Source organism: Podarcis cretensis, assembly GCF_951804945.1.
Source record: "Podarcis cretensis genome assembly, chromosome: 1".
Lineage (NCBI taxonomy): Eukaryota > Metazoa > Chordata > Lepidosauria > Squamata > Lacertidae > Podarcis > Podarcis cretensis.
The window spans coordinates 80756627-80777341 of NC_137170.1; the positions used below are offsets into that span (position 1 = coordinate 80756627).

Sequence of the window (20715 nt, forward strand, 5' to 3'; positions counted from 1 at the left end):
TGCCATGCACTATTCAATCCAAGCAGGTATTGGGAGAAATTTTCAAAAGGCTCATATAAAATGAAAAGCAATGAATAAGCAATTAAAATAGAGTTCAGCTAAGGATTTCATAACTATTGTGAACAAATTGCTGTGCTCTATAGCAATATCATATGGTTAAAGCTGCAGTATTACATACCCTTACTTGCCTGAACAGACAGGCATAGGATTGCACTGTATGTAAACTAACTGAAATGAACTATTTACCAGTGGTGCATAGTACAGTAGGATTGTCCTTTATGCGGCTGTACCAGTATTAAGTAGTTTCTGAATTGTTCCTTGAAAACAAAAATGTTAAAAACTTTTTAAAGGGTATATATTAACTAAACACCAACTTTAATGCAAGTTTTGCTACGCAGAGGTGCAAATCATTCGGATTGTGACTCAAATGTCATGAATTCAATGTTTTACTTTCATATCTACTGCATGTTCCTCTTTTAGCACAAGAAAAAATTCTTAATAAAGGATTGCATTAGCTAAAATTTCTATCAGTTTTCATCATTACAAAATTAGTAAAGTACAGTAAATTGAAAACAATCTTTTAAAACAATTCAACACTAAGATAAATAGAAACCAAATTACATCTGAGGCACTCCCATTTTTACGGCACCATTAACCAGGCTAATTTTCATTTAAATCTGTGAAATAATTAAACTTGGAGGGAAGTTTTGAGTGAGTGTCCTTGACTCAAACAAAAATATTTTAACTAGGAATTATTTTCACGTATTGAGTTTGCATCTAATCAAATTTAATTCAAAGTAATTTAGAAATTATATAATGTGTGTTCCACAAGCCAGTTATCTAGAAAACATCTAAATCTGTGTTTGTTAATCTATTTGAGCCTATAGTAGCAGAAAGATGAGAGATTTTAATTTATAAACCAAAATAATTTAGTTTACATGCTTTTAATTATACTGTTAATCTGGAATATTAACCTGCACCATGTTGACCTCCCTACTGCCACCCTACTCCCCCTCTTGGTTACTTACAATGACCTTTGGCTTGGAAAGCCAGGTAAGCAATGCAGCTCCATCCTGGCCACTACTGTGTAAACTAGCATTATATGGAAATAAAAAATAGCAATGATATGAGAATAAGAATGGTAAGTTATTTTTTATCAATATTATCAACATCAAAGGCTATTTCAAGCATTACTGCAGTTCATTGTGCATTTGTATCCAAAGCAGATTATTCAACTTTCAGCCCTTTGGATTTAAATTCAGAGTGCAGGATCTGTGATAAGCATCTTCCAAATTCTTCTAAGATCATTTGTTCTGCTAGGCAAATAGAGTAAGCTTCTTTTTCTGCCTCTTCAGCTTGAGCAAGAAGACAGGCACATGTTGCCTCAACCACTTCCCATGATATACATGTACTAGACTGCCTATTGGAACAAAAAACCAATATATACTTTTAAAATAAGTAAATTAATGAAAAAGATAAGTTACCAATTTACTCATGGCTGAACTTTTCAGGGTCTTCAAACAGGATTTTCTGTGCCAGGTACACTTTTTTTGCATTTGGCCTTCAAATATAGGAAAGGGCACAAATTTGCATATGCTTTGTCCCATATGCATTCTTATTTTTTCTTTTGCAAGTGTGTGGAGAGACTGAATAAATAAAAGGCTACCTACAACTAATAATGTCTCAATGTCAGCAGGTGAAGTTTTCCCCAAAAATTTATTTCCTCATTACAAAAGGCTTAATCTGTTCAATTATTGTCTATTTAACAGTGCTTCATTTTCCCATACAACTTTCTCGTTCCAGCCACTTTTCTCTGGTTGGAATTCTGGAAGGAAAATCAACCAGAGGGTTGAGGTGCAGGGCAGAAGCAAAAGGCAGGCGAAAGATTAAGCACTCATCCTCACCTCCCATTTCTTCACTGCGAATCATGCCCTACTCAGGCTACTTTTCAACTCTTTGGAAACAACCTAGATTCACAAAGCTACCGGCCTCTCCCATCCCAATAGCAGGATAAAGCAGCCGCCTCAGGCAGAACCCCCTGAGGTGGTGCCACGACATGTTCCCCACCCACCCCACCACCTGCACCGCTAATTTCCAGTGATTCCTCACCAAAATCTCACAAGAGCTCATGAAGCATAGCAATGGGTGCCAGTGCTGGTGGTGCCAGCAGCAGACCTAGGTTGCTGCCAAATGTGTAGGTCAGCCTTTAGACAGGCAACATACATAAACAGTAAATGAGCTGTTAAAAAAATATTCCTTATACTGTATACCAAGCATGACACTTTCATTCCCAAATAAACTACTCTGTCCATTTCAATAGGTTTTTAAAGAGCCCTGCTGCAGTGCTTCCCTTGCTGGTGCACGTTTTTGAAGGCTTGTCTACAAGCCTGCTACCACAATTTTAGCAAAGCTGCCAACTTGCCAGCTACACACATTCGACTGCCTGAAATTAAAGCATATGTTGCTTAAAAGGTAAAGGGACCCCTGACCATTAGGTCCAGTCGTGACCAACTCTGGGGTTGCGGCACTCATCTCACTTTATTGGCCGAGGGAGCCGGTGTACAGCTTCCGGGTCATGTGGCCAGCATGACTAAGCCGCTTCTGGCGAATCAAAGCAGTGCACGGAAACGCTGTTTACCTTCCCGCCAGAGGTACCTATTTATCTACTTGCACTTTGACGTGCTTTCGAACTGCTAGGTTGGCAGGAGCAGGGACCGAGCAACGGGAGCTCACCCCGTTGCGGGGATTCGAACCGCCGACCTTCTGATCGGCAAGTCCTAGGCTCTGTGGTTTAACCCATAGCACCACCCGCTTCAAAAACAAACACACCAAACATATATTGGTACCAAAGAGTCAGTGCTACAACCTTCACCTCAGCAGTAACCTGTGTAGCTGAAACAAGTTACTAAGCTCTGACAGAATAATCATACGTAAGATGGAGCATCTAGAAAGGAGAAAGCAAAGGTTGAGAGGGACAGACAACTAGGCTGTTGCATATATGTTTAAAATCAGTGCTATGGCATATAAAAAGTTTGCTATTTTAAGATACATATCTTAGATAAAAGGTGGACATCACATAGGTAATCCTTAATATTTACCTGTCTTTTCTGCTTTTTGATAATATTTCAAAATTAGAAAATGATACAGAGTCATTTCCTTCATAACTTTTAATTTCCATATAGTTTGGTATATTCATTAGTGTTTTTCGATCTGGGCTTTCTTCATAATTTTTGCAACCAACACACTTGCAGATAGATGAACACATGATTTTAGCCTAGAAGATGCAAAATGTTCTAATTCATAAATCAGTCAATACTATTAAATAATATACGATCTGGCTCTGCTACAATACAAGGACTCAGCCATACAGCAGCAAATAAAACATTTTAAGTGCAATATGCAATGTGACACTAGATGGCAATGGTGAGTCTTATGGAAAATTCAATGTGTTGTTTTTTTAAAATGATTTTTAAAAAAAACATTTTCAGAACGGTTTTTATGTGTGTATATTCCACCTATGTATGATTCCTTGGAAGTATGCTTCCAAGATCATTGGTAATTGCTACAAAGAGTATTATAGTGTGATAAACTATAGTTCACTACTCCTTGTTGTATGTGGAGATCTCTTTGAAGAATACTAAGAAATGTCATTTAGTTTAGAATATGGACCCAGATTGACTGACACTGGCTAGCATTTTTTTTTTAAAAAAAAGCTTAATTATTTCCATAGGCACAATTCAAGTATCAAACTTGTTTCCAGAAACAATTTGAAGCACTGGGATAGACCTATAAAAGTCTTGTATGGGACTCAGCCATGAATCTGCTCTTAATATCTGTCTTGGATTTGCTGCTCCTATCTTTAATACTCATGTGTATCACATTTACCTTCAGGTGCCATAAGAAAGGACCTTTTTCTGGGTTCTCCTAAAGTTGATTTCATTGACAAATTGAATGCGCATCTTGTATTCTTTGTAAACAGCTGAGTTGTATTTACAGTTAAGAGGGATACAGATTTTGTTAAATAACTAAAAAATAAATAAGATATACTGGTACTCATCACTTCAACCATCAAAGAAGCATCTTTGGTTTCTTGTACAACCCTCACATACTGCTTTGTAAAATATATCATACCTGCATGGCGGAATAGGAAATGCTTTCTTCATTTTGCCAGCATATTTCCATTTACCTTTCTTCTAGTGCAGATGCAAAAGACAGGGCTGTTGTACCTTTAATAATTGTGTAGATGTAGAAGAAAAGTTTCACCTGCTGTAAAGATACAAAAGCCCTGTCTTTTTTTGCAGGTGGCCACCCAATATTCTAGCTGCTTTTAAACTTTGAACCTGCTGTTAGAGCCTGCAGTTTTCCATGAGGAGCACACTCTATGGGAGTTTCCCCTCAGATAAAGTTTCTAAGTGCCTACAATATTACTGGATGAATCCCACCACTGTTACACATTTTTATAAAGCAGAATTAGAAAATTTCATTGAACAAACCTCAAAGCATTCACAGTAATTTTTTAGGCAACCTGACCGCTTACAATTACATCCTTTATTATGTCTGGGCTTGATATCTCCTAGTTTCCCTTTTCCAATCTTTGGCAGGAAAGCTTCTGGATTTCTGTCAAGACAAGCCTAAAACAAATATTTTTTTATTTATATAGAAGACATTCAAATTGAAAAAAAAATCATTTTTTTACCTTTTTATAGCTTACTTTATTTCTAAACTATGCTTTTTTGAAGGCATATTAATTATTTTTACAGGTGGTAGCAATCAAGGAAGTTCTTGTTTATATGGTCCACCTGTTAACATGAGACAAGATGTACTCACAGCACTGTATGTTGTCGTCTGTGGAGGCTATTCTGCTAGAGCTACTAGGATACAGTCCTTCCAATAAAAATGTCAAGCAAAACTCAAAACCACACACTCTTTCCCATCATGTACACATTAGATAGTTAAATGAACTCAGAGGCTTGTGGGGACATTTCTATCAATCTTCTAGTCTTTGGCACATCAGCTCTGTGCATTGCTCAGCCAACCCTAATCTAAAAGTATGGCTATGGTAAAGAGGTCCCTTCCATGTATCTCTAGGACATGGGTAGGCAAACTAAGGCCCAGAGGCCGGATCTGGCCCAATCGCCTTCTAAATCCGGCCTGCGGACGGTTTGGGAATCAGTGTGTTTTTACATGAGTAGAATGTGTACTTTTATTTAAAATGCATCTCTGGGTTATTTGTGGGGCATAGGAATTCATTCATTATTTTTTTCAAAATATAGTCCAGCCCCCCAAAAGGTCTGAGGAACAGTGGACCGGCCCCCTGCTGAAAAACTTTGCTAACCCCTGCTCTAGGAGGACTGCCAGCTTTTTAGCCCTTGCTGATGAGATTTCTCCTTTGTCTCTTGTTAGGAAACAGGACAGTAATTAACACAGGAGATATAATAAAAAGTAGATAATAATACTTGCATTACCTTAATTGCCTTAATCCTCTCTAGTTCGTGTTGTGGATTGTTATAACAATTATTGCAGTTGCAGTTACTGCAGAAATCACCATTGGCAAAGCAATCACAGTATCTGTGTTTAACAAAGGCAGCAGATGAAATACATTTTATAGTTAATCATTTTCAAGGATGGTTCATGTAGTCATGTGGTTATCTGTGCATTCTATTATTTTGTTTTTCTCTGTCTCCAATTTTTTGGCGTTCTGAAGATTGCAACCAATCCAGCAACCAACATTTCATGCAAGTGCTTATAATGGGAGGTTGCTGATCCCATTCTCTTTAGTTTCCCTTCTAGATATTTTCTGTCTCCTTTTTATTCTAAAGCAGCATTGTTTATGTCTTATTTAATGCAAGTAATTAAGTAATCTTCCCATTCCGCATGTAAACATATACATGAACCTTTACTCAAGATACCTACTAAAGAGTGGCAGAGGAAAACGAATGAATATCAGATAAAAAAGGCTGATACATTTTCAACATGCATTTTGTATATGAAAGCAATTTTTTTTAAAAAAAAAAAATTACTATTACAATGTTAGAAGAAAGCAAGGAACATAATGGCTCAGAACCTCTATTTTCTATATTATCTTTATATAGTACTATGAACAACTAGAGATACATTTATTTTGTCATGGTATCTATTTTTTTGTGCTGCCTTATTTTTCAACATGCTTCCAGAAGTGTATCTTCCAGGCATTACTTTGTATGCATCAGGCTAAGCACTGTGCATAAAAAGAAGAGGAAAATGCAGCTTCAGATGTGGTAAATTAATATCCTGTTCTATATGAAAGTCCTGTTTACTGCCATGGCTTCAGTTTAATACATATGGCAGGAATAAATTAATTACATTTGGAGTTTTTTTACACTAAGAATAGATACTTCAATATTTCGTTTACTTACAATTTGAGACACTGTGATTTAGTGCAGTTGCATGGCTTTTTTGACTTTGTATCCCAGGAGCTGCAAGGTAACCTAGGCATTGCAATTTTTTTTAAAAAAAGAAGCACATTATTAGATATATAATTAAAAATTATATATTGAATGTCTTGGGAAGATTATTAGAGATTACACCCATTTACTGGTGAAAAAGCATGAAAAATGGGACTCCTAACTATGACTCCATTCACAGAACCTTGTTTTGCTACCTCAAGTCCTCCACATCACTTGCTGTAAGGCTAATGAATCTCTTGAACTAATCATCATTCAATCTTCTGTTATACATAATGCATCGGGTCCTAAAATAAACTGAACTTATCCTTCCTCCCTCACTGCAGCTCCCTATGGCTCTGGTGGGCTGGAGCCCCTCCTAACAAAGTAGGATGGGATGGGAGGCTTCTGAAGGAGCAGGAAATCAACCTAGGTAGGACCTGGATATAAGTCAACAGAAGGACCATTTCCCATCACCGCCTCCTCAGGATTATGCTGAATATGTTGTACCAAGGGTTCAATGGCCAAAACAAACAAAAGAGGAGAATGTTGATAGCCTTGCTTCATCCCCAACTGTGGACTAATTTGATTAAAATCAAGATTATTTATTATCACTTTATCAAACAAATCACTATATACTTGTTATATTTTATTTATAAATTTAGGGTCAAATCTCATCATTTTGATAACACCAATTAAGTACACCTACTCCACACAATGAACAGATTTGAATATTTTAAATAGTAACACCATTAGTGGAGTGTGAGTAGTTTTACAAAAACAAATAATATTTAACAGTTACCAATTAGATCTGAAATCTGGAGGTAACAGACAAAGCTAGCCTGACTAGGGTATAGAGCTTTTCAGTATTGTAGGGATTTGTATAAATACCATGTCTTATTATTAAAGATATTAACAAATATATATATATCTATTACTGTCTTACCCAACTAAGGTCAGTTTTGTTGGCTCTTGAAGATTTTTATCTGAATGGCATGTATATATGGATCCATTATCAAGCTGCTCAAAATACAAACCAGATATTCCATTTGCATTTAGTTGTCAACTTTTTATATACATTTAAAAAACAAAAATATTATAAAAATAGATTAAATAATCAAGATAAAATATTTATAAATCACCTTCATAAATGTTAGAACAAGTCATGGAAAAGTGAAATATACTTTAGGAAAAATGGTATTTTAGGATTGATATTTGCCTTTAGCTTATACTCTTAAGTATTGACACTATTTTCATGTTGCTGACTGGGACCAGCTCCAAATTTTGGAGCACTAGTACAAGAAAAAAAGGCTACCTTGTTGCTCCTAATAATTATCACAGGAGACACAGATCTCCATCCTTGATTTTGCAATCTGCTTGTTTCCAGATCAGGTATCTTTCTCTCTCCCATATAGTCTTCTTTTTATTGTGGGTCTGTGGCACATTGTTACACATACCCTGCAGGCTTTGGATTAGTAACAGACTTTTATTCTTTAGATCTAGGGTTTGTGTATACCTAATGAATGTATTAAATGCTTGTGTATAACTGTGCTGCCTGAAGCAGCATCTATATTAGGGTTGCCATATTTCAAAAAGTGAAAATCTGGACACAAAAGTTATTTTTTGCCATTCAACCACAGTATTCCAGGTGTCTCTGGGAAATTCCGGATGTATGGCAACCCTAACTCTGTCTCTTCATTTTTGTGAAATAGACCAATCTTTCTCTACTTCCTGGTATGATTAGTTAGGTATAAGGGTTAAAGCTATACACCCATTTTTAATGGACACATGCACTCCTTTCCATGCAAAAGGCTCCAATCCCCTGAGCTGTACATTGAGGCCATGTGTGTGGTGGTAAGGCATGTGAGTTCAGATGCATGCCTCATAACACCCCCCAACCCTCCAGAGGAGATTTGGGGAGCACAGGGGGAAGAGAGGGGCAGAATTCCTGCTGTGCTATCAGGAATCCTTGCAACAGCTTCCACTAGCACAACAGGTTTGTTGAATATGGCCCATTCAAACAAGGCCTGCCTGTAGCAACAAAGCAGAAACATGAGACAAGACATCTAAGCAGGAAATGGTTGGGTACTAATATATGCACAATCTGCATATCTCTTGGTAGACAGAGAAAGACGCATGATATGCAGTTTGAGAATGTCAAATTAAAAACTCTTATCTGAGGGCAAAAGTAACACTTACCTCTTGTGCACAGACATTCAGTTTACCTCCAACGGGTAAAAACTGTCCCAGTACAGATGTTACAGAATTACTTGCATCTAATAAGAAAATATTTCATTTAGGTTAGTGCAATGTATAGATTTAAACAAATACATATTTGGATAACTGACCTACATTTCAGAGGAACTAAGAGATGTAAACTGTTACTTCTTTAGCATAAATAAAATTTAGAAATAATTGTTTTTAACTATGCTAAAGAATTTTGACATTTTCCATATATTTATCTTTCCAACCCAAACTGCATTTATTTCACACAAATATAAAAAGAAAGGATCCTACAGAGGGCAAAAAAACACATAAGACGCTCCAGAAGCCCAGGATGGTGGTAGTTTAGTTGTAAAGCCATGTTCTGCATGCAAAATATACATGTTCAACTCCTGATATTTCCAAATACAAATTGGAGAGACTGCCTGAAAGGCAGGATTGCTGCTGCAATATATTGAGATACATGAACCAGTGGCTTGATGGCATAAAGCAGCTTATGTTCACTAAGTAGGAACAGCAGCAGTTTGGAGACCAAACTTCTGAGGCTGTTTCTAAAGCATCTCCAACTAGCTGTCCCAACACATATCTTTGCACATTTCACTTTCACATGCACTTCCATGTTCATGACTATCAGGCTTCGTTTTATATATTTATATAATTTTCTGCAAATCTAATCCCCTTCCCCCAGCTCAAAAAATATGTGCCCTATGCTAAGAATTGGGTCCTGCAAAGAGTGAGTTTATTTTGAAATAGTGGCTTGGAGAATAATGAAAAGGCTTGGCTTGGCTTCTGCTTCTTCTAAAAAGCTAAAGGTGTCCTTGTGTATGGGTGTAACAATAATTGTCAAAATTTAAAAGGTCAAAATAAAAAAAACCCCTTCCAATAATGAAAAATGGGTGCAACAATAACTATTTAGCAATGCAAGTCTAGTCTTAGAAAAGCTTTTGCTTCTTTGTACTTTAAACAGATAGAAAAAGATTGTAAGTCATATGATGTGGACTGCACTTCCTCCTTGTGCATTAATAGCAACTTGTATGAAAAAAAAATTCTGGTCTGGATGCACAGTGAACTACCATTCAATGGGTCTTACTTCTGAGTAGACATGCATAAGATTGCACTGTTGGTCTCAGGCCCAAATTTTTAAAATGTACTGCATTACTGCAATTGCAGGTGGTTTGAGGAGAAATTGTCTGAGTGCAATTTAGGTAAAGGTAAAGGTACCCCTGCCCGTACGGGCCAGTCTTGACAGACTCTGGGGTTGTGCGCCCATCTCACTTAAGAGGCCAGGGGCCAGCGCTGTCCGGAGACACTTCCGGGTCACGTGGCCAGCGTGACATCGCTGCTCTGGCCAGAGCCAGAGCCAGAGCCAGAGCCGCACACGGAAACGCCGTTTACCTTCCCGCTGGTAAGCGGTCCCTATTTATCTACTTGCACCCGGAGGTGCTTTCGAACTGCTAGGTTGGCAGGCGCTGGGACCGAGCAGCGGGAGCGCACCCCGCCGCAGGGATTCGAACCGCCGACCTTTCGATCGGCAAGCCCTAGGCGCTGAGGCTTTAACCCACAGCACCACCTGCGTCCCTTAATTTAAATATGTACAATTTAAATATGTACAATTTAAATATGCAATTTAAATATGCAATTTAAATATGTGCAATTTAAATATGTACAATTAAATATGTACATTTTTTACAATTAAGATTTTGGGAAGAAACCTAAGAAAGACTCCTTCTCAGATTTTACCTTTGTCATCATTCAGGGACAGTGATTGCTATATAACAATATTGTGAAAAGAATGCTTATTGAAATATTATCATTACTATATTGATCTATTAAAATTATCAGATTCCTTTATAGTTGATTGAACAGTGACATCATGTGGATGGTTTGGGTAAATGCAGACAGAACTCCCCCTTGCAAGCATACACAATTTACTAGGAGCCTTTCTACACTTAAGATTCCATGGTAGCCCAAGTCCTTATTTTGTTCCTAAACTGTTGAGCTCAGTCTAGACATCTCCCCTAACTGCATGTTTCTGTTATGGGAATACTGCATTTTCCCAATGTTGAGAGCATTATATTTTATAACTTAGAAAACGTGGTGCTTTCCCCAGAAAATTGCCCTATGGATTATGAATATTTGAGTTTTACAGATGTCATCTGGATAATGTCTATCATGAAGCTTGCTGAAAGTATACACACAGGATCTATATTGGCAATAAATAAAACAATGAGACAAGGCACCTGAGCATTCCATTGTTGGGTGGCAAAATTATTCAGCATATTCTGCACATCCCTTGGTGAAGTTAGTGAAGGGAATGTTCACAATGGCTGGATCTTTTCAATGATTCAGGTTCCCCATATCCATACCTTTAGGTGATTATTTACATTTTATGTCCTTAGTGTTTGTCCACTCTCTGGCTGTGCCATCAGAATACTATAATGCAGTCTCATCAGTATTATACTTGTTCCCTCAAAGTGTTCATTTCAAGCACCTTTGGATTTCTTTGTTTTTGTTCTGATCAAAGATGCTCAAGACAGTTTTCAACAGTATATAGGAATTAACAATAGTGTTTAACAAAAACATAATATATGTTGAAGTACATATATTTTACAAAAGTGGAGGAATTCAGCAAAACTACCCTGATGTGAAGACAGGATAAATATTATTGTTTCCTGGTTAAAGGTGGATGAATCTGTCAGTTTCAATTCCCTCAGGAATTCAGTTTGATTCTCAACATTTCCACATCAGTTTGTAATTTATTAATTTTTTGAATTCTCATGAAAATTTGTCAGCATTTTAGTGTAAATACGCATTTTTAGATGAAATATTCCTCAAATCCACATTTTTGCTAATCAGATTTCCCTAACACAATGCATTTTGTTCTGTTATTTTCACTAATTATATATGTTGTTCATATTTTCCAAAATTTCAATACCTGTCTGAGGATACTTAGGCTGGTCTTGATACTGGGGGACCAAATGAACTGCTTTTAATTCTCTTGTGTCTGTATTGTTTATACAAAGTATATGAGTACCACCCTTCAACTGGCAGATGATCTGAATTGCATAATCAACAAAAAAAAATCATCAGATTAAAACCCATATCACACTCCTTAAAATGAGCATCAAATCTTAATATACAACATAATAAAAGTATGAAAATAAAAAAGCTTAAGATTTTTCTTAAAAATCAACAGTGAAGGATCCATACATACTTCCTGCAGGAGGGCATTCAACAAATACATTTATATCATAATCGTCAGGAGATGGAGATATAGCTCTGTCATTTGTGTGGCAAGCCTCTAGTTTGTACAAAGATAAGATTAACATCCATTTCCCCACCCACCACTGGCATTTGGCCCTTGGATGGTTGTTCACTAGGGAATGTGACACTTGGGCTGAACAAAGTTATCCACTCCTGCTTCAGCAGAGTGCATCCCTCACCCAGAACCAGCTGCACACCACCCAGCTGAGCAGATTTCTCAGCCAACAGAACTTCCACTTTATAATAGGAGCCAACCTGAGAGACCGAGGGGGCTTCGTCCCCCATAAAATATTTAAGGTGTGGGCCCCCCAAAGTTGAGGGGCATTGCCATTCAAATGGTGTGCATGCATCATGTCATGTGATGGATTATGCGGGGTGGGGCTTACCTGCCCAATATTTTATTCAAGTTGGCACCCCTGCACTTCATCAGGTTCTTTGCCTTCATAATCCCAAAAATAACCTTCACATTCATAACTGCCACTACCTCCCTGGAATTAAGTTAAGGAAAAGAGAGGTAGAGCTGTGTGTCATCAGCGTACTAATGCCATTAGCATACTGATTACACTGAAGTCTAAACCATCAGATGGCTTATCCCAGTAGTTTTCAACTAATGCTAAAAATCATACAGACAAGATAGAAGTTGAAGCCAGCAACCAAGGGGTAGAATAGAAGTCCCCCCCAGCAGTGCATTCTGAATCCATTATCCCAGAATGGAGCAGAAACACAACTTACTGTGCCTCTAAGTCCTACCCTAGTGATTTGCTTTAGAAGGATACAAATGCCAATGGTACTGAAGTATTCCCTGGCATGTCATCCAGGGAAGTGTTCTCCATTCCAAACCTTGCCTGGAAGCCAGATTTGAAAGAACCTAAGTAACCAATGCCTAAGACAGTTGAACTATTACTGAACTTAGAGGATCTTGCTTCTGAGTAAGCTTGCTTAGGATTGTGCATTAAATAATTAAAAATGTAATATAGCAGAAACAGTTGATGAGAAAAAGAACTTGGAACAAAGCCAAGGAAATATATTGGGTGGGAAGGGTAGATTAGGTAAAGTAGATGACAGTCCATAATGCTGCTCTGAAGAAGCAACTAACCATACACATATGGGTAAAGGGACCCCTGACCATTAGGTCCAGTCGTGACCGACTCTGGTGTTGTGGCGCTCATCTCGCTTTATTGGCCGAGGGAGCCGGCGTACAGCTTCTGGGTCATGTGGCCAGCATGACTAAACTGCTTCTGGTGAACCAGAGCAGCGCACGGAAACACCGTTTACCTTCCCGCTGGAGCGGTAACTATTTATCTACTTGTACTTTGACATGCTTTCAAAGTGCTAGGTTGGCAGGAGCTGGGAATGAGCAATGGGAGCTCACCCCGTTACAGGGATTCGAACCGCTGACCTGATCAGCAAGCCCTAGGCTCTGTGGTTTAACCCACAGTGCCACCCATGTCCAGGCTGCTCTGAAGAAACATCTAATCATACACATATAGTCAAGACTATAAACAGAACTATAAAATGGTCATTGTTTTCTTACTGCCTACATGGCACCACTAAGAGGAAGTTACTCTACTAAGAGCCTTGCAGTTTCATTCTAATAAAAACATAGACAACAAAAAACTATTGGCAAAGTTTTCCTGTGCAAGTTATTATATTGTAAAAACACAGCAGTTACCACTTGAGGACTGGCATAATTTCTCTGTGAACAGGTAGGTTCCTCCATTGCATTTTGTGAAGCTGCTAGGTTATGGCTGATTTCTTCACCATTTGAATTTTGAAAAACTGCTTCATCTGAATTATTAGCTGTAATGCTAACAACTGCTTCTCTGACCTCAGCCTGAAATATAATCAATTTCATATTTTAAAGGATATCCTTACAGTATGTTGCACTGTTAAAAAGCTGGTGTTGAAAAAAATAATTGAAGTTGCTTAAATTGATCGGAAATATTATGATCAAATTGATACATAGAATAGTCAATTAAAATTGTCATTATTACCACTATCTTTAAAAGCCCAACTTACATCTAAAGGACTAAGAAAGGATGGGGGAAAATAACCTGAAATAAATACTGGTAATTACATTCCACATTGCTTTGAGTCATTTAAATAATAGTATGAATAAATTACAGAAGGTGTATCAAGTAATCAATTTTATTGGATGCTAAGGATTCAATACAGATAGTAATTCTGTGTCTGTGTCCTAAATGCATCCATGGTATTTTTTCTCTGGCATCCTGTTTCCCATAATAACTGGATGTTCAGGAGGTAGCTGTACCCAAGAGTGTCTTTGCCCACCTTTCATTCATACAATGGCTTCATCCATTTCTAGAGGAGTCGGGTCTGGCTATGCTGACCCATTCAAAACCATCAAAGCAGAGGTTGCGGGGGAGGGGGGACAGACAAAAATTTGGGGGACATCTGCCTATGCAACTCACTGTGGATCCAACTCACATTATCCTAACAAGTAGTAAAACATAGTATATACTTACAATCTCATCACAAACAGCAGCAGTATCCTGAGATGAAACAGTGATACCGTTGCATGATTCTACAACACAAAATGGAGTTGAAGAGAAAATTATGTGGACAATGTTAAATATTCAATCTAATCAGAATATTATTGTTTATATCCCACGACTGTTACAATATAACTCATAAAACCAACAACATTTGAAGTTGAGTATAAGCAATTGAGTGTAGAATAAGAAGAGCAAGTAGAAACGGCAACCTTCCTAGGTACAATTCAAACACATTTCCCCTTACAGTGGTACCTCGGAAGTCAAATGGAATGTGTTTCAGAAGTCTGTTTGACTTCCAAAACGTTTGGAAACCAATGCACGGCTTCAGATTGGCTGCAAGAAGCTCCTGCAGCCAATCGTAAGCTACAGAAGCCACATTGGACATTTGTATTCCAAAAAACGTTTGCAAACTGGAACACTCACTTCCAGGTTTCCGGCATTTGGGAGCCAAAATGTTCGACTTGCAAGGCATTTGGGATTCAAGGTACGACTGTATTTCAAATCCATTCAAAGGAGTTTCACTGGGGTAATTTCTTTATAGTAAATTTTTATATGACAAAACAATCTAAATTATTTTAAAATACATTTGAAATGTAAGTTTCAAATGAATATAAATTCAAATGAAAATATGAAGTGTTTGAAAATGAAACAAAAAAAAACATCCTAAGGAAAAAATGAAGGCACCCCATTACACTTTGCAATGTACTGAAAAATTAAGGCTTAAAGTGAATGGCTGTTAACTTTTCAGTAAATGATGGTCAGGATGCCAATAGGATTTTCATAAGGGCACACACATATAATATTTGAATATGGTTTGTATCCTGTGCAAATTGTGTCCTGTTTTGCAGGTGGAGTGGGGGGGGGGGCCAAAGATAAATCAGGGACTCCATGCAAATAAGGGGACATACTGAATGCCAACAGGTGCAAGTTTCCCCAGAATTGTATTTCCATAGTAGAATAGGTTTAACATGGATCTCTATCCATCACATAGCTGTTAAAAGAACAAAGAACATTTCCATTTCTGAAACAGTGCTACATTCACTGCAAGTGCCTTCCATTCCTGGAAGCTTTAGAAAACAAGTTGCAACTGAAACAACTTGGATGCCAAGTGTGAAGTTTCCAACTATAATCAATAAACAGCAAATATAGGGCAAAAAGTTACACAGTTTCCTTTAATGTAATAATTGGTAAACAAAAGGCCTCCATTTCTGATTCCTTTAAATTAGTAAAAGAGCTAAAGGTAAAAATGATTTATCTTTAATAATAATAAGCAATCCAGAAAACATATTAAGTGGAAACCCATCTGCACGAAACAAAAGATGCAAACATGAAAGGATATTTCAAAAACACTCACCACCAGAACACTCTGGTATGGCTTGTGACACTGTAGAACTATTAATAATTCCTTTCATTTGGTCACAAGAAACACAGTTCTTTGCATCTGCAGTTGAAGTTATTGTTCTCAATACCTAGGAAAGCAAACATACTGTTCGAACTTAATATACAAAACTATTTGTGCTGTAATAATAATAAATATTTTAAAATGTTAAATTATATACACTGTAATAGTACTATAACAAATATTATCTATATCCCATGATCGATCCTGTCATGCCTCAGTCCTCCATCAGGAGGCTGAGAGGGATACACGCCCAATGCCTATGCAGAGTATGTGGCCAATTTTAAATCCCAGTTTGTTCTCCTTCTTAGGATGGACCTTGCTCCTTGGGGTGGGATCACTGTTAGTGGGACAGCAGTATTGTTCCCATTCTCAGGACATGAAGAGCTAGAAATGTACCGTATTTTTTGCTCCATAAGACTCACTTTTTCCCTCCTAAAAAGTAAGGGGAAATGTGTGTGCGTCTTATGGAGCGAATGCAGGCTGCGCAGCTATCCCAGAAGCCAGAACAGCAAAAGGGATTGCTGCTTTCACTGCACAGTGATCCCTCTTGCTGTTCTGGTTTCTGAGATTCAGAATTTTTTTTTCTTCTTGTTTTCCGCCTCCAAAAACTAGGTGTGTCTTGTGGTCTGGTGCGTCTTATAGAGCGAAAAATACGGTACCTAATTAGGACTAAAATGCATTCATGATATATTCCACATGTATCATAATGCAATATTTCTAAGCTGCCCTACATTTTCATTAAATGATGCTGAATTTTTATCGAAAGCAACTAAAATGCAATGATTACTTCAAAGCACATATATTATGATTCAGGTATTTTTAAAAAGCAGTCTTACTGGTATCATTTCTACATTTGTATTGACTGCTCCATCAGCAGTACTGGTGCCAAGAGATAGCATGGAACCTCTATGTTCTGTCATTAAGGAAGATGGAAAATGGATATTCTGTGAGCCCAGTTGCAATTGTGGTAAATATGCACATGTTGTCACTTCTGAAAGAGTCGCTTCTGGTAATTTCTGATATTTTCCAAGGACTTCATCACAAAACTCTTGTGTACATGGCTGCATTTTAACTTCAAACATTGCATGTTCATTTTCTCTATTCAGAGTATGTTTCCCGCGATTCAGTGCAGCTTCAGCCATAGAACTTAAATAGGTGTCTTGACTGGAATAGAATTCTTCTTCAACTGGTTTATTAATTAAATCATTCTTTGGACTAAGAATTTCTGAATTAAAGGTCTTCACAAGTCCATTGTCTATTCTTGAAATTCTACTAAAGGTTATATGACTTTCCATAGGTACAGTTAAACTTTCAGATTGGTAGTATTTGATCTCTGTAGAGACATCTATTTGTCCTGGGACAATTTTCATCTTGGTAGCTGTTTCAGCTTCAAAATAAACAAACAAAAATAAGCAACAAATCATATCCAACATAAGACTCCAATCCTAAGCATACGCTCACTGATCACTTACATACTGGATGGTGTATACACAAGATCTCACTCTTGCACTCTGCAAATCCACACTACAAACTCACCCTTGGTTTTACAGATAGTAACTAACATGGATTAGAATTCCCAACTGAAATGTAAACTTTCAATGGCGTAATGGAGAATCATTCACTTGTGTTTTCACTTTTAACCACCTTCTGGGTACTGGTTAAATTCAAATGCCAATTTGCTTTAACTGATCTTAATTATATTTTCTTCAGTAGTACTGCTGTGCATGTCTGATCTTCAAACATATAAACACTATCAACAGCAATCAATATAGAGTTGCAACTTTTTCTATGCATTTGAAGTGCTTAAATTGTTTTTTATTAGACCACTGTTACTTGAACATGAATTATCTATTTGCCTTAGCTATACCTGAAACTTTTCCATTGTTTGTGACAGAAACTTCTATGTATTATGAGAAAGTACATATTCTTACACTAGTATGAACTTGTCTTTTAAACATCACCATATGTAGTTTGGGAAATGATTTCCCATTACTATTACTATACTCATAATAAATGTACCTTTTAATATTTCCACATTCAGTACTCAAACATATAAAGTTTTGAGATACAGTTCCAAATAAGAAACAGACCCTATTGTTGGCAGACTAGATGCAAGATGCTAATATACATTATAAAGAAATAACAAAAAGTACAGCTGAGGGGCATAAATGTGTTTTGTTTTTTTGTTTTTGTAAACTATTATACGGACCTTCCAAAAATTTCAGATCAAACTTTTGCAACTGTGCCACTTTGAAATAGTATGTTTGCATCTGGATAACCCTGTCCTATGATCTCCCATTTGCCTACCTGAAACAAAGGAGGTTTTTTTTAAAAAGTATGTGTTGTGGTGGTTACCTCACACATTACAGATTAAGGGTATATTTACTTGTATCTAAAGCAATTACACACCTCTACTTCACCTGAAGCAACAGTGCAATATAGATCTGTGTTGCTGCTTTGGATGCACCACTATATTGTGTATGGTGCATATCAGGGGTGGCTAACCTGGAGCCTTCCAGGTCTTATTGAATTAGAATTCACCTCATCCCTGGCTCTTAAACTTTGCTGTCTGGGGCTGATGGGAGTTGTTACCCAACAACAAATGGAAGACCACAGGTTCCCCTGTACTGATGCACACACGCACACTTTATTGGCCCAGCATGAAGATGTTCAGAGCTTCATGGTGTCTCCTTTTCACCAGGAGTGGGTGAAAAACCTGCCTGCCCAGAGTGGCTGGGGCAACCCAGTCAGATGGGCGGCAATTATTATTATTATTATTATTATTATTATTATTATTATTATTATTATCCCTGAAACGAATGAGAACACTGGCCAAGGGTGGCTTCCATGTAGAGATGGTGGAATATGGGGTGCTTCACACTTTGCAGGTCTGACACCCCCGTGTGTGGTACACAACTAGTTCACAAAGACTTGTTGTTCATCCTTGGCATGTCTGCTTATTGTAAACACCAGTGTCTCAGGCTTGGGACGAACTTGATGGCAACCACATACAAGGTGAAGAAGCAGCCCTCACGCAGGCGGCGGACATTCTTTTAAACCGTGGTGGCTGAAGCGGGCCAGCCACCCCGCCACCTCACCTTCCCCCTCCGCAGATTCCCGCCTTTTCCCCTCCATCATCAGCACTGCATTATGAGCAGCGCTCGCCGAAGGGGTGCCAAGGAGCCGTTGGCTGGGAAGTTTTAAGCGCAGAAGCGCCCGCGAGGGCCAGCGCGCGGGAAAAGCCGCTTCCTGCTAAGCAGCCCTGCCAAAGGGGGCGGATCTCCCTCCGGGCGGTTTTTCCTCAGCGCTTCTCCGCGCGCCTGCAAAAGCCACGCCGCCTGCTCGCATCTCTGAGCGGAGTGGATTCACGCTGGACGCTGAAGGGAAAAGAATTCAGCCTTCCCGCCTCTTCTTTCCCAGTCTCAACCCCTTTCGATATTAGGGCAAGAATCACACAGCCGCCTTTAATCAGCAAAACGAGGCAACTTATGTGCAATTGTTAAAACTCCTCTTCCCTTCTCCAGCCGGCGCCTGTTTTTCTTGAGGCAGCGGCCGAGAATCTAGGGGCTTTGCTGGTTTTCTCTCTTTTTTAATAAGGGGACATTCGCTTAAAAACGCCTGAGGATCAGTGAAAATATAAGGCACAGAATGGCATGAGGGAAGTTCCAGAATAAGGAACATTCCCCGCCGAAGATACAGTGGCGTAGCGTGGGTTGTCAGCACCCGGGGCAAGGCAAGTAATTTGTGCCCCCTAACCCGTGGATTTGCGCCCCCTAACCCTAACCCCCAGATGTTGCGCCCGGTGCGGCCGGCCCCCCCTGCACCCCCCACGCAACGCCACTGTGAAGATACGCAGATAGTATCAGTGCCGGATTTATGTATAAGCTAAACAAGCTATAGCTTAGGGCCCCACTCTCTTGGGCCCCCCCAAAAAAATTAAAGGGAAAAAAGGTGTACATTTCCAAAATATAAGATAAAAAACAAATAAAACAAAACCTACATACAGCAACAGTGTTTTGTGTTGTGTAGGCTCCTATGATGTAAGTAATGGGCCGTATGTGCTATATAAAGGGCCCTATTACCTTCAGTATAGGGCCTCATGAAACCTAAATCCATCCTTGAGTACAAGGCTGCTTCGTTTTTAACACATGTAATGTTAACGAGCAAAGTTGGCACGGGGTAAAAAAGAGCTAAGCAAAGTTTACAACTCGATCCGTCTTTTTTTTTCTTAAAAAAGTGGATTTTCTGTTGGATAAGAGGGAATTTATACACAACTAGACACCACGTCATATTCTCTGACTTCTTCCCTCACCCTCGCTTCTTGTGGCACAGCAGCAGCATGCACAGGGCAGCATCAAGTAACTAGGGCAGGAAAAAGCCTTGTCAGAACAGTGCAGTTTAATCATCTTCCCATAGGAGCCAACTCCTTGGGGCGGAGGAGGCTTAGCCAGCCCCACAGTAAAATATTTGGGGGCAAAGTTGATGGGCACTTCCATTGTGTGTGTGTGTGCAGTGTCATGTGATTATGTGAGACAGGGCCCACATATACACGATTAGAATATGCACAATTAAAAATGAGCATTCTTTACAAATTGACAAGCATCATGCTGCAAGAAATCACTTCCACAGAAAATGAGTTCAGTTCCAATTATTCCAACTTTTGTGATTAAATAGCATACACCTAAATCCATCCATTGGGAAAAAAACCGAGGGGGTGAAGTGCTTTTCACTCTGCTTTTTAAAGTCTGGAATGTACCACTTCTGAATGCAATTAGTATGGAATAGAAAGCCTGAGACAACAAATATTAAATAAAAATGTGCATACTAACCAATGCCAGTTTTCACATTCCAATTAGAAATGGAAATAGGTTCTGTGTCTTAAAGCTTC

The 20715-nt window shown here is 38.4% G+C and overlaps 1 protein-coding gene across 4 annotated transcripts; it reads right to left on the minus strand.

Annotated features, from left to right (window-relative positions):
• Positions 1–354: 354 nt before the first annotated feature.
• TESMIN (testis expressed metallothionein like protein) lies at positions 355–19508 on the minus strand. 4 transcript variants are annotated; one of them, XM_079967867.1, is made up of 13 exons: positions 18926–19508; positions 16664–17214; positions 15780–15894; positions 14396–14454; positions 13582–13743; positions 11581–11701; positions 8622–8698; positions 7369–7442; positions 6396–6467; positions 5466–5568; positions 4494–4631; positions 3099–3274; positions 355–1420 (listed from the first exon to the last, which is right to left on the minus strand). In XM_079967867.1, the coding sequence occupies exons 1-13, from the start codon at positions 18963–18965 to the stop codon at positions 1228–1230; spliced, it is 1881 nt and encodes a 626-aa protein (XP_079823993.1). In that variant the 5' UTR covers positions 18966–19508; the 3' UTR covers positions 355–1227. The 4 variants fall into 4 exon arrangements, with proteins under 4 accessions (XP_079823993.1, XP_079823994.1, XP_079823992.1 ...); XM_079967868.1 differs by having other exon boundaries at positions 18840–18944; XM_079967866.1 differs by lacking the exon at positions 18926–19508 and adding an exon at positions 18037–18361.
• Positions 19509–20715: the final 1207 nt, after the last annotated feature.

Excerpts from the sequence above, each read along its gene's own strand:
- TESMIN (XM_079967866.1), bottom strand. The coding sequence starts at position 18,097 with ATGCAAACATACTATTTCAAAGTGGCACAGTTGCAAAAGTTTGATCTG. Across the intron at positions 8,699-11,580 it reads GCCTAAGTATCCTCAGACAG|ATGCAAGTAATTCTGTAACA; the intron begins GTATTGAAATTT and ends TTTTCTTATTAG. Across the intron at positions 6,468-7,368 it reads ACAAAACTGACCTTAGTTGG|GTTACCTTGCAGCTCCTGGG; the intron begins GTAAGACAGTAA and ends TGCAATGCCTAG.